This window comes from Girardinichthys multiradiatus, chromosome 13 (genome assembly GCF_021462225.1).
Source record: "Girardinichthys multiradiatus isolate DD_20200921_A chromosome 13, DD_fGirMul_XY1, whole genome shotgun sequence".
NCBI classification, from domain to species: Eukaryota; Metazoa; Chordata; class Actinopteri; order Cyprinodontiformes; family Goodeidae; genus Girardinichthys; species Girardinichthys multiradiatus.
Window position 1 is genome coordinate 39905746 of NC_061806.1, and position 14806 is coordinate 39920551.

The following is a 14806-nucleotide window of genomic DNA, read 5'->3' on the forward strand; positions in this document are numbered from 1 at the left end:
GTTCTGAGCACAGAGTTATGCTCATCCATTTCTGAGTCTCTGCGTTTGGAAATTTCAGGACAACGGTGGCTGGACTCCGATCATCTGGGCTGCAGAGCACAAACATGTGAAAGTGATCAAATCGCTGCTGAACAGAGGAGCTGACGTCTCCGTTAAAGATAAGGCAAGTGTTTACATCTAACGCATGTTAAAGTAAGAAACTAAACGTGTGGCAGCTTCTCCTGGTCTATATGAGATGTATTTTCTACTTGAATTTTAATGATTTATTTATTGAGAATATTTTGCATTTTTGTTTATTCACTTTAACATAAAACATTCATGCTTCATCCTGTGTCTGAAAAAATGGCTGGATTCATCCTTAACTAATTAGTTAATCTACCACAGGTTTAAACTGAATTAATTCATGTTCTTAGTTCACCACCTAAACAATTTGAGCCAAACTCAGCCTTCAACATGAACTGATTTATGACTTTGTTCTGTTTTTGTAACAAATTTCAGATCATCAAACTAATTCTAATAAGAAAAGGAACAAAAAGTTATTTATTAAGATAAAAACCAACCCCACACTTAGGTCCGATTACTGTCAGACCTAAATAGTACATGTCTGCCAACAGAAGTAGGCTTAAAATCTGAAATTGCTCCACATAATGCCCTGATCTCAAGAAATTCATGAACACATGAGAAACAAAGTCCCTGATGTGTGTTAGTCTGGAAAGAGTTACAATTCAATTCAGTTTCAATTCAGTTTATTTATACAGCGCCAATTCACAACACATGTTGTCTCAAGGCACTTCACAAAGTCAGGTTCATACATTCCAACTAATCCTACTCACAGGTAGACACAGAGCCAGGCCAGGTGTAGCTTCTAGGAAGAGAAAAGAGAGAACAAAGTTAAAAGCTGAAATAACAGCAAATAATTCAAAATTGGAGAGTAGTGTGAGAATGTAGCAAAGAGGGTGAAAGTGGTCATTATGTCCTCCAGCAGCCTAAGCCTATAGCAGCATAACTACAGAGATAACTCAGGATAAACTAAGCCACTCTAACTATAAGCTTTATCAAAAAGGAAAGTTTTAAGTCTAGCCTTAAAAGTAGACAGTTTGTCCATCTAGAGCCCACTGATGGTCATTGTTATACTAAAAACCACAAGGATTGGGATACCTCTCTCTGTCAGACTGATTATAACCATTGGAAAAGAGAAGGGGTCATACAGGTAGCAGAAATGGAGGGTGTGTTTGCACCTCAACCATAACTGAGCCGGTTCCACATCTTATTGCACAAATGTCAAACTTCGAGTCCTCGAGGGCTGGCATCCTGCAACATTTAGACGTGACTTTCTGTCAACACGCCTGAATCACATAATTAGGTCAATAGCAGGACTCTGTTGAACGTTAGTGCATGAGGAAATAGTTCAGTCTTTTGATTCAGGTGGGTTAGACTTGGGACACATAAAAACATTGCAGGTCACTGGACCTCGAGGTCTGGAGTTTGATGCCCTTGTCTTAGTGGCTCACAAAAATCCAGCATGAACGTTTTAAGTGGTTTAGTCAAAAGACTAACGCTTGATTGCAGGTTAAGGGGACTAATCCTATTTGGGCTAGGTTGGTTAGCATAGTTTTTTTGCTTAATAAACAAAATCATTTGAAAACTGAATTTAACATTTTTAGGTTGTATTTGCCTAATTAATTTAACTTTGTTTGACATTTAAGTGTGAGAAAAAAGCAAAAACATTAGAAGCGGCCTAATCCTTTCTCCATATTATTGTATATCATTATGTAGCATTTGCCACCAGCTTATTTACAACTATACTTTAATAGAACTGTTCACATTCACCAGAAAACCCCCACTTAATCAACGTCAACACCTGTGCTGTTGTACTACCTTTACTTACCTCTGCAGTGGTCGAAGAGAAAGGTTCAAAGCGTCACAATGCTTTAAGATGTAGATCCATTTCCTCAGCCCGTCTCTGTTGTACCTGCAGACCCACCCGGACTTACTCCCTGCCAGCAGCAGGTTCCTGCAAAGTAGCAACAGAACCAGATGTGCAGACACAAATCAGCATAACCGATAGGTGTGGCTCAGGGCATGAGCCAGCAGTTAGAAATTCGGAGGGATGGATACTCATGATGCCTTCAAATTTGTACTCTTAAGCCGGTTTTTCCAAGTTGGAAAATCAAACTGAATGTCCTCCAAAGTCAGAGCTAATGTCAACCTCTTTATTTGAACATAGTCTGTCTTTGACTTCAGAAAAGAAATCAACACGTGGCTTAAAAAAATAATACATGAATTAAAAAAGTAGAAAGCATTCATGTTTTATAGAACAGTTCTCAACCTACTTTGTATTTTCTGTAAAGTTTGTCAATGTAATGTCCTCTCCTTTATTGTTAAATAAAAAGAAAAGGGCTCCTGTGTATTATTGAAGAAGTTCTTGTTGGGTTGCAGGAGCTGAATGTGTGTCTCCACTGGGCGGCGTACGCTGGAAACCTAGACATAGCAGAGCTGGTGTTGAACGCTGGCTGTTCCCTCTCATCGGTTAATGTGCACGGAGACACCCCGCTCCACATCGCTGCCAGAGAGGGATACTTAGAATGTGTTACGTGAGTTCACTGTTCATTACAAGATAAGCTTCTTTACGTTTAATGCATTCATTGAGCAGTTTTCCACCCCTGTATGATTGGAGTTTACACTTCAGTCCTTTGTTCGCTTTCTGCAGATTGTTTTTGTCAAGAGGTGCAGATATCGACATCATGAACAGGGAGGGGGACACGCCTCTCAGCCTTGCACGACCCGACACGCCTGTCTGGGTTTCACTACAGATCAACAGGAAGCTGCGGAGAGGAATCGCCAACCGACTGATTCGCACAGAGCGAATCATCTGCAGGTATGTTTTGTCACAGTTTGACCTGACGAGTTTTCTTTCTTCGTTCTTTGAACCCGACCCCATGCGATGATTTGTTGCCGGTCACAGCGATGTCGCGCAGGGCTACGAGAACATACCGATTCCTTGCGTGAACGCAGTGGATGACGAAGGCTGCCCGTCGGATTATAAATACGTTTCAGAAAACTGTGAGACTTCAGCAATGAACATTGACAGAAACATCACACACTTACAGGTAATCTCGTTTTATTTTCCATTCATTTTGTATAAAGACTTTCATTTTGTGTTTTTGATTTGATAAATACAACACCTTCTTTTTCTAGCACTGTAGCTGCACTGACGACTGCTCTTCCAGTAACTGCCTCTGTGGGCAGCTGAGCATCCGCTGCTGGTATGACAAGGTAAATAGCTTCTTTAAAATCTCTAGGATTAAGGTCATTTATATAAAAATTAGATTTGATTAAAATTATACAAGTTGTTTTAAACAAATGTTGGATTTCGGACTGAGTGGCATGTCTTAACTAGGAATTTTCATTGATTTTAAAAGAACTAGATCAGTCATCAGAATTATAAGCAGATTAAGTTAATGTAATTTTAATATTTCATTTTTTTTTTTTTTTTCCTTTTCTGTCCACAGGACCAACGGCTGCTGCAGGAGTTCAACAAAATCGAACCTCCCCTCATATTCGAATGTAACATGGCGTGTTCATGTTATCGAACATGCAAGAACAGAGTGGTCCAAGCAGGCATAAAGTAAGTCTCACAGATAAGTAAATCAATTTTATTTATATAGCACCTTCCACAGACCTTAAAAGTATTCACAAAGACAAAAACCATAAAAACAAAATATACATTAGAAATTAGTGTAGTAGTCTAGTTGAAAGCATGTCTTCAGCTGCTTAAAAGAGACCGTGGTGTTCATGCAGCACAGAGACAGTGGAAGAGGAGTGTTTCCCGTAGGATTTTGGGTCTTGGAGGGTGGGGGTGTAACAACGTGCCTATCTGGTGTATGCGCCTAAAACACCTACATAAAGTGGCAAGTAAATTGCAGTTTTGGCCTATTCGAGCTTCCATACTAGGGCATAAACCACCACGGTTAATTTATTTTTTTCCTCTCCGTTCCACGCTCTCCACCATCATTTAGAAAATAAATTTGTAAAAAATGAACTTGAGTGTCGGAGGAAGGGGGTCGGCCACTCCAATGTGTGCGTCTGCACGACGCAGGCTTACATCAAGACTTACAGCGTATCCAGAAAGTATTCACAGCGTTTGCATCATATTCGAAAAGACTTGAGGCTGTAATTGCTTAAATCTGAGCCATAAAGAATCATATCCTATCTTTAGGCAGTTTCGCCCATTCTTCTTTGCAGTACATCTCAAGTTCCATCAGGTTGAATGGGAGATGACTGTGCACAGCCCTTTTCAGATCTCTCCAGAGATGTTCAATCAGATTCAAGTTTGGGCTCTAGCTTGGCCTCTCCAGGACATTCACAGAGGTTCTGAAGCCGGTCCTTTGAGATCTTGGCTGTGCGCTTTGGGCCGTTATCCTGCTAGAAAATGAACCGTCGCCTCATTCTGAGATCAAGAGTCTGCCAGTTCCTGCTGCTGAAAAACATCCCCATAGCATGATGCTGCCACCACCATGCTTCATTGTAGGAAGGGTATTAGTCTGGTGATGAACGGTACCTGGGTTTATCCAAACATGACGCCTGGCATTCACTCCAAAGAGTTTAATCTTTGTCACACCAGACGAGAGAATTTTGTTTCTCATGGTCTTGGAGTCATTCAGGTAGCTTTTGGCAAACTCCAGACTGGTGCAATGTTCCTTTTTATTAAGGAGTGGCTTTCGTCTGGCCACTCTACCACACAGGACTGATAGTGGTCGATAGCAGCAGAGATGGTTGACCTTCGGGAAGGTTCTTCTCTCTCCACAGAGGAACGCTGGAGCTCTGACAGAGTGACCTTTGTCACCTCCCTGACTAAGGCCTTTCTTCCCCGATCACTCAGTTTAGACAGCCAGCCAGCTCTAGGAAGAGTTCTAGTGGTTCAAAACTTCTTCCATGTATGAATGATGGAGGCCACTGAGCTCATTGGGACCTTTAAAGCTGCAGCAATTATTCTGTATCCTTCCCCAGGTTTGTGTTTCAAGACAATCCTGTCTCTGACCTGCTCTGTCAACTGTGGGACCTTATATAGACAACAGTGTGCCTTTCCTAATCATGTCCAATCAACTGAATTTACCACAGATGGACTCCATTTAAGCTGCAGAAACATCTCAAGGATTATAAGTGGAATAGCTCAGTTTTGAGCTTCATGGCAAAGGCTGTGAATACTTGTGTAAATGTGATTTCTTAGTATTTGAAGTATTTGTAATAAATGTCTTTTGCATTGTCATACTGGGGTGTTGTGTGTAGAATTATGAGGAAAGAAATTAATTTGATACAATTTGGAAAAATGCTGTAACATAACTAAATGTGGCAAAAGTTGGAAACCATATAGTCCCTCTCCAGCTGCAGTAAATTGGTAACACGTACAGATGTTTAATAATTTACTACATGTCGTGATGTTCTTGAGGGGGTGGGTGGTCCTGTTGGTGGGTGGGGAGTGCCCCCGTTGGATAATGGTAGAGGAATTGTGAAGAGATGTCCGGAGCATCAGAGCAACGATAGCTAGATCGCTACACGTTTTAAAGTGGGTCAGTGTTAGCCCCTATAACCTCTGGTTAGGTGACCTTAAAGACAGAGAGAAACCATAAGGCTCTACAATAAGTACACCAGGACTAATATTTAAAAATGTATCCTATAAAGTGTAGGTAGTCAATGCAGAAAGGCCAGAACTGGAGTAATGTGTTCTCTTCAGTTGGATGTCGTTAGGAGTCTTGCGGCTGCATTCAGTACAGTCAGAGGGCGATGTTAAGCAGATTTGCTAAGACAAGTAAAAATACTATTGCAATAGTCTAAACATCACCAAACAAATGCATGTACTACCATTTCTATTTTTTTAACACCCATAATCTTAACTGTGAAATGTTCCTTAAATGATTAAAAACAATTTTTTGCAAGTTGTGTAGAATGATGTTTAAAGGATAGCTGTCGAAAGTGACACCCATGTTTTTTATAGTTTGCAGAGAAGGTGCTTAAAAAGTAAGATCCTGCCTTATGACAGGAATTATATCAGCAGGAGCAACAAGAAGGGTCTGTTTGGTTGCCATTTAGTTGGAGATAGTTGTTCGCAACCCATTGTTTGATTTCTGTGACTAATGTCAGATAATTTATAAAGCTCTGATGTGCTAAAAGAGCAATACAGTTGATTATAATCTGCATACTAATGAAAAGAGACGTTATTATAACACTTCATGATCTGACACAGAGAAAAATATATAGAAAAAAAGAATAGGGCCAAAACAGATCCTTTAGGTACCCCACAAGACAAAGAAACTGTGTCAGAAAAAAGCTGATTTATAAAAACTGCAAAAGACCTTTCTGAGAGATAAGACTGGAACTATTTTAAAACCACACCAGAGAAACCAAACAAATCCCTCAGTCTGTTTATCAGTATGGTGTGATCCATGGTGTCAAAGCAGATGATTGATCTGATAAATGTAGTAAGGTCTAACAAACCCAATACAATATACTCTCTAGAATCAGCTGCCATCAACATGTCACAGGAAAGTTTTAACAAAACTGTTTCTGTGGAGTGCAAACCCTATTGATAAATGTCCATAACTTAATTTTCCTCCAAGAAGTGATTAAATTGTTAAGCTACAGTCTATTCCAGGATCCTTTCATCTGAGCTTCTGCTGGCAACATCTTAATGCTCACCTTCTACCGATGATCCACATGGCCCTGTCTTTTAGTGTTTGACCCTTTCTCTCTCCTAGACATGGCTACTGACTGAGCTTCTACTGTAACTAACTCTATGTGCTCTCTTTCAGACTCTAACATTGAAAACTGGCTCAGAGTTTATCTGTTCTTTCTTTCTAGATGAAACGACTAAAGGAGCTACATCCATTAACATTTACTTTTCCTTCCCATAGAAAGTACTCCTGGATCAGTGCTTCTTTGTTCTCTTTGTGTCTCTGCTCTGTTCTCTCAAACCTCCAGTCGGTCGTGGCAGATGGCCGCTCACACTGAGCCTGGTTCTGGTTCTGCTGGAGGTGTCTTCCTGTTAAAAGGGAGTTTTTCCTCTCCACTGTCGCTACATGCATGCTCAGTATGAGGGATTGCTGCAAAGTCAACACCAGTGACTGTCCACTGTCTCTACATGCTCATCCAGGAGGAGGGAATGCTGCAAGTCACTGACTGGATGCAATCTGCTGGGTTTCCTTAGATAGAAAAACTTTTTATCCAATTTGAATAAATAACTGAATCTGACTGAACTGTTCAATGGTTACGATTAATAGAAATGTATGAACCTGACTGTTGTGAAGTGCCTTGAGACAACATGTGTTGTGAATTGGCGCTATATAAATAAACTGAATTGAATTGAATTGATAAGAAAGGTAGTTTTGGTAGGTCTGTAGTTGTTTAGAAGAGATTAGTCCTCATGCATATACTGTAATCGGATAGATTAAAAAATTATGCAGGGAGGAAATCGAGGAGTTGGAGGTCAGTTTAGTTCCACCCAAGGCGCATTGATGTCCTGAAGCCATACTGGGGCAAACACAGACCATGCATGTGAAATGAGAAGAAAGTAATTCAGATTATATGAGGTGAGAAAGAGATTCTTGACCTGATGGCAGAAACTTTATCCCTAAAGAAATTTAGAAAGACGTTGCAGTCCACTTTTGTGAAAGTAGGAGATACAAATTTCTTAACTGTGTCAAATAAGACCTCCAGATTCCTCATAATGTGACGCAATCAGTTCTGAAAAGTAAGTGATCCTTGCTATTTTTATCAGGTCATTTAGGGAAAATCTTTATTTAGGGAGTTACATCTTTAAGATGGATTCTGTGTACCTCCAGCTTGGAGCTTTTCCACAGCTGTTCAGTCCTACGACAAGTTCCCCCCAGGATGCAAATTTCTTTATTAATCCAGGGGTAACAATTTGAGCGTTGACCAATGTTCTGTTTCACTGGAGCGAATAGGTCCAAGATGTCCTTACATTGCATATTGAAACTCGAAACAATGGAGTCCATACACATTGCTTATGTTAGACTCATTAAAAATCCGCTTTCGAATCAAACATCTGGGGGGGTGATTCAGATAAAAAACATAAAATCAAGAGACTCTTTAATAAATAAGTCATTTAAAGCAGATGATTTGTTATTGAGTGCGCACTGAAAAGGTTCATGCACAGCGGTGTCAGCTCTGTGCCACTCAGATCAGCTGATAATGGCACATAAATCAAGTTCAGCAAATCGGAGAAGGTTGAATGGGAAGTAAAGAAGCTGGTGCTGGTCTGCACATCCCAGGCTGCAGGTGACATGACACAGCTGTCACAGCTGGATGACAGGATAGGCAGAGGTCATAGGTAGCTGTGATTACCCCACGTCCTGGGGAGTTGCTTGCAGAAGCGTCTCAAATGTACCTGAAAGCCAGCCCTGGATCCTCTTTTCTTCTTCTTTGGGTGGTGATTTCATCGATCAGCCCCAGCAGGAGGCAATTAGGTGAGCAGCAAACAAACGAAGGAGGTAAACTCCCATTGAAACTATTCCTGCTGCCAGTACTCCACCGTCTCTTCACCGTCAACTATTTAATCGAAAGTAAAACATCCAGATTATAAGAACAAGTAACCGATATGTTTAAGTGTGTGCATGTGCATTTAAAGGAGTAAAGCATAGAAGTTACAAGCATTGTCGTTAGAACTTGTAATGAATGAGCTGCGGTAAGTCCGCCACATCCAGGCGCCATCTTGCTAAGGCTCATTGGTTGGTGGTTAGTGAAAACCAAACTGAGTGCCACATAACATAACTAATCACTGTGGCGTCACAGATTTCTAAGAAACAGGTTTTTTAACAAAAATAATATGAAACAAGGCACCAGGTTGTTTGTTTTAACAGTTATTGTATCCCTCCATCCATTCTTCCATCTGTAGGCCATCACTCCATCCATCCATCAATCCCATGCAACCTTTAGTCTACCGTCTGTTCATCCATCCGTCTGTTTATCCGCCCATCCAACCATCCTTCCATCGGTCTTCGACTACATCCATCCATCACTCCATCAGTCACTCAGTTTTGGTTTTCACAGGATGTGTTTCGGAGCTCTTAATAGAGAAATCTGTATACCTGAATCAGAAAAGTACGGATATTTTGACTAGGAAAATGTGCAGAAACTCTGAGTCAAAATCACATATTAATTAAGGATATACTATTTTGTGTTTGTTTTTTCTAAATGGAGGCTGAGATCTTTCTGTTTTGTTTTAAATGCCTCTCTACCGGAGTCTGAACTCACTCCCCTCTTGCCTCTCAGAGTTCGTCTGCAGCTCTACAGAACAGAGAAGATGGGCTGGGGAGTTCGAGCGATGCAGGACATCCCCCAGGGAAGCTTCATCTGCGAGTATGAGAAGAATTTCTGCTGCTACATATCTGGCTGTCTTCCTGTTTTAAGAGATCATAATAAAACATATTTTCTTCTTGAAACTCAGATATGTTGGGGAGCTGATCTCTGATGCTGAAGCTGATGTTCGAGAAGACGACTCCTACTTGTTTGACCTCGACAACAAGGTAAACTAGAGAGAGAACAGTAGATTTATTTTATGAACAGCAAAAAAAAGATTTTCCTCACACTTAGGGTGAACACTGTTAGATATATAGTTTGTTTGAAGTAATATTCACTGGAAAGACAGAACAACTCCTGTCAAGATTAACCGCTGTATACCTCAGCAGCCACTGTGCAGTTAGAGTATCAATCTGTATGTTTTTCTCGGAAAAAGGTGTCTCACGCACAAGCTGTACACTGAGCCGTTTGTTTGACTTTCCATTTCTGTTTTCCTCTAAAGGATGGGGAAGTGTACTGCATAGATGCACGTTACTATGGCAACATCAGCCGCTTCATCAACCACCTTTGTGACCCAAACCTTATCCCAGTGCGTGTGTTCATGCTGCATCAGGACCTGCGTTTCCCTCGCATCGCCTTCTTCAGCTCCAGAGACATCCTGAGTGGACAAGAACTGGGGTGAGAGGCTGTTTCAAGTTTTCATCATTTTTGATGTGCAATATTTTTTTATTATGTCAAACTGAGACTTACTTAAAGATGGTTGTCTTTAGGTTTGACTACGGCGATCGTTTTTGGGACATTAAGAGCAAGTATTTCACCTGTCAGTGTGGATCTGAGAAGTGTAAGCACTCTGCTGAGGCCATCGCTTTGGAGCAGAGCAGGCTGGCTCGGATGGAGGCGTGCTCAGAATCAGGAGCTGACTGTGGGATGACCATGATGGGAAACTCTTAAAACACTTAAACCACAGGGCCTTCAGTTTAAACCCGACTAAGTTTACACCCAAACACAGTGAACAATAGTTGTGGGGTTTGCCAGTTGTGGTGCTGTTTGTTTTACATTTTCCTAAAGCTGTCACTTTATTATATTCACTGTTGCAGAAATTATAACCTTTCAGTTTTAAAGGACCAGACCTAAAACGGTTTTAGAAAAACTACAGATCCCATGATTCTGTTTGTAGTCTTGTTGGTTTAACAGAAAATTTTCCCTGAAACAAACATTTGTGCTGGAGGCCTTTTTTAACCATTTATATATGTGAAAATGTTTTATAACCACATACTTCCTGTAGTGCCAACCAACACAACGCATTGTGGCAAAAACATAAAGCATCTAACTGAAGGCCTTTCTGGACTCTTGAATAAACGTACTATGTCAGTTTGTGGATGGATGCTCATGGTAGTTTTTTTTTATACACATTTCTTCTGTCACTTGTAGTGAAATAAAACAGCAAATGAGTTTTTTTTTGGCCTTTGATTGTTGTATGTATTTCTATATATTGTCAGCAGGGGGCGTTAAAATTATGTTTCGATAGGCTGGATAAAGTTAGAGATGAGTTGAATGGGAAGATGTCTTACTCTGAGTCATTATGGCCCATGTACCTGCAGTATGCATGCAGATACGTAGAACATCTATGCATAGACAGTTGTATAGATGTTTTACATATAAAAAGTGATGAGGGTAGTGATATCTAGGGGGGAGTTTTTTATACTTAGTCTAGCAACAGTGGCACTTGACTAAGAAACGAGTTTTTGGTCAGCAAAATCTCTTCTCTGCCCTGTGTTCAGTCTCCATGGTAACGTCACTTCCTGTTTTCGCTGTTGCACTTGGTGAATTGTTTGGTGTGTGAAGCTCTCTCGTTTGATCTAATTTCTCTCTACTGTGATATCTCTTACATGTTCTAATACATAAGCACATTAAAACACATACTTTCTGTTGCTACTTTTAACATTTGGGGACTCTCCATGTCTTACACGGTTTTCTACTAGTGGTAGAGGGTCGTTAGCTTAGCTTTAGCTCCACCATGGCTACCTGTTCTGCTGTTTCTCTGAGTCTCCTCCTCGCTCCTGCTCTCTGTGTCAGATGTTCAGTTACTCCTCTGCCTCCTTTAGTGATAATGGGACGTGTAATAAATGTAGCATTTTTGTAGCTTTGGAGGCGAGGGTGTCGGAATTGGAGGCCGGGCTCTGCACTGTTGAAAAACCAGCAGATAGCCGAGGTTCCTTAGCCAGCGCGGAGCCACTGAGGGTAGCTCCCCGTAGCAGTCCTCCAGCAGAGCCCGCGCAGCCGGGGCCTCAGGCCGGCTGGGTGACGGTACGTAGAAAGCATAGTCCTAGATCCCAGCCCACAGGTCACCACCAACCCGTCTGCGTTTCAGTGACACACCCACTGAGAAGCCAACTCTGGTAATTGGCAGCTCCATAGTCAGAAACGTGGCACTAGAGACACCAGTGACCATAGTCAAATGTCTGCCAGGGGCCAGAACGGGCGACATCAAATCATACCTGAAACTGCTGGCTAAGGATAAGCGTAAATACAGTAAGATTGTTAATCACGCTGGTGGTAATGACACCCGGTTACGTCAATCGGAGGTCACCAAAGTTAGTGTTGCTTCGGTGTGTAAGTTTGCCAAAACAATGTCGGGCTCCGTAATTTTCTCTGGTCTCCTCTCTGATCTGACCAGTGACGACATGTTTAGCCGCATGCTGTCATTCAACCGCTGGCTGTCTAAGTGGTGTCCAGAAAACAATGTGGGTTACATTGATAACTTGCGAACATTTTGGGGAAAACCTGGTCTGATCCGGAGAGACGGCATCCATCCCACTTTGGATGGAGCTGCTCTTCTTTCTAGGAATCTGGCTGAATTTATTAGTTCTCCAGAACTCTGACAACCCAGGGTTCAGACCAGGAAGCAGGGTCGTAGTTTAACACTCCTCTCTGCAGCTTCTGTACTGCTACCCACCCATTACCCTATTAAGACAGTGTCTCGCCCACGGCCAAAATTGAATAGATTAAAAAATAATCTAAAAGGAGGAAATCAGGAAAATCTCATAAAAATAAACACAACTGACCGAAAAGAAAAATAAAACAATTAAATGTGGCTTACTGAACATAAGAGCTCTCTCTTCAAAGACTTTGCTAGTTAGTGACCTGATTTGTGACAATCAGATTGATTTATTTTGCCTCACAGAAACCTGGCTGCAGCAAGAGGATTATGTTACTATAAATGAGTCAACTCCTACTAATTATTTAAATTTTCACATTACTCGAAATACTGGGCGAGGAGGAGGAGTAGCAACCATCTTTCAGTCTGATTTATTGATTAGTCCCAGAACAGTCAATAGCTACAACTCTTTTGAATATTTAATCCTTAGTTTTCCTCATCCAAATTGCAAAGCACTAAAACCACTTCTGTTTGTTGTTTTTTACCGTCCACCAGGCCCTTACTCTCAATTTTTAGATCAGTTTTCAGATCTTTTATCTGATTTAGTGTTAAATACAGATAAAGTTATTATAGTGGGGGATTTTAACATTCATGTTGAGGCTGAAAGTGATAGCCTAAATATAGCGTTTAATGCTATCTTAGACTCATTGGCTTTGCTCAAAACATTAACAAACCTACCCACCTTTGTCTTCATTCTCTGGACCTTGTGCTGACATATGGCATTGAGTGTAAAGACATAACAATATTCTCTCATAACCCAGTCCTGTCTGCCCATTTCTTAATAACCTTTGAGTTTAATTTAACAAAGTACTCCAAACCTGAAAGAAAATTTCATTATAGTAGATCATTATCAGGCGATGCTGTAACAACCTTTAAAGAATCTGTTCCACTTAATTTCCTCATTATCACTGAAAAGCACAGTGGAGGGCAATAATTTTGTTTCTTCCCCTTCACAAATTGATTCTCTTGTTCATAGTGTTTCTTCATCATTGCGTGGTGCATTAGACAATGCAGCCCCCTTGAAAAAGAAGGTAATCATTCATAGGAGGCTAGCTCCCTGGTTTAATTCAGAGCTGCATACTTTAAAGCACAATGTTAGAAAATTGGAGAGAAAATGGTGCTCTACACACCTAGAGAATTCCTACTTAATCTGGAAAAATAGCCTACTGTTGTATAAAAAGACACTTCACCAAGCTAGAACAGCTTATTTCTCATCATTAATAGAAGAGAACAAGAATAATCCTAGGTTTCTCTTTAGTACAGTTGCTAAACTTACACAGAGTCATAGCTCTGTTGAGCCATCCATTCCCTTAGCTCTCAGCAGTCATGACTTTATGGGATTGTTTTTAAATAAAATGAATTCTATTAAAAAGAAAATATTTGACATACTCCCGAAGATGATTACTTCATCCTCAGCAAGTGAGACAACATTGGAAATAACTGCAGAACCTGATTTGTGTTTGGACTGTTTTGATCCTGTGGAGCTTCCTGAGTTATCAGAAATATTAGCTTCATCTAAACCTTCAACTTGTATGTTAGACCCAATCCCAACCAAATTATTTAAGGAAGTGTTCCCTCTGATTACCAGCCCCATTTTAGATATGATTAATCTATCTTTAGTAAATGGATCAGAACCACAGGCTTTTAAGTTAGCTGTAATTAAACCTTTACTTAAGAAACCTTCGCTTGATCGAGATGACTTGAAAAATTACAGACCTATATCCAATCTTCCATTCTTATCTAAAATTCTTGAGAAAATAGTTGCTAATCAAATGTGTGAGCATTTACACAGCAATGACCTGTTTGAAGAGTTTCTGTCAGGGTTCAGAGCTCATCATAGCACTGAAACAGCTCTGCTGAAAGTCACTAATGATATTCTTATGGCCTCAGATAATGGACTTGTGTTCTGGTTCTGTTAGATATCAGTGCTGCATTTGATACAGTCGACCATGATATTCTCTTAAAAAGGCTGGAATATGCTGTAGGGATCAGGGGAACAGCGCTAGGCTGGTTTGAATCTTATCTGGCTGATAGATTCCAGTTTGTTCATGTAAATGATAAATCATCTTTAAACTCCAGGGTTAATTGTGGAGTACCACAGGGTTCAGTACTTGGGCCAATTCTCTTTACTATATATATGCTTCCAATAGGTGAAATTATCAGGCAGCATGGGATACATTTTCACTGTTACGCTGATGATACTCAGCTTTACTTATCCATAAATCCTGAAGAGCCCAACCAGTTAGATAGACTACAAGCATGTCTTGAAGATATAAAAACTCGGATGACTTTAAATTTTTTGCTTCTAAATTCAGACAAGACAGAAGTTGTTGTCTTTGGACTGGAGTCTTTAAAAAAGAAACTGCTTAGTCAATCACTTAACCTGGATGGCATTAAATTTACCTCCGGTAATAAAGTAAAAAACCTTGGTGTTAACTTTGACCAGGACATGTCATTTAAATCCCATATTAAACTGGTTTCTAGGATTTTCTTCTTTCACCTCCGGAACATTGCCAAAATTAGAAATATGCTGTCCAGGAGTGACGCTGAAAA

The 14806-nt window shown here is 40.5% G+C and overlaps 1 protein-coding gene across 2 annotated transcripts in view; it reads left to right on the forward strand.

Annotated features, from left to right (window-relative positions):
• The window catches only part of ehmt2 (euchromatic histone-lysine N-methyltransferase 2), a 34331-nt gene extending 23561 nt beyond the window's left edge, over positions 1-10770 (forward strand). For both annotated transcript variants that reach the window (XM_047384158.1, XM_047384159.1), the window contains exons 19-28: positions 59-163; positions 2440-2594; positions 2711-2878; positions 2966-3110; positions 3199-3276; positions 3513-3628; positions 9289-9375; positions 9464-9542; positions 9818-9993; positions 10086-10770. In XM_047384158.1, coding sequence (XP_047240114.1) covers positions 59-163; positions 2440-2594; positions 2711-2878; positions 2966-3110; positions 3199-3276; positions 3513-3628; positions 9289-9375; positions 9464-9542; positions 9818-9993; positions 10086-10266 — 1290 coding nt within the window. In that variant the 3' untranslated portion in view covers positions 10267-10770. The remainder of the gene's footprint in view (positions 1-58; positions 164-2439; positions 2595-2710; positions 2879-2965; positions 3111-3198; positions 3277-3512; positions 3629-9288; positions 9376-9463; positions 9543-9817; positions 9994-10085) is intronic.
• The last annotated feature ends 4036 nt before the right edge of the window (positions 10771-14806 follow it).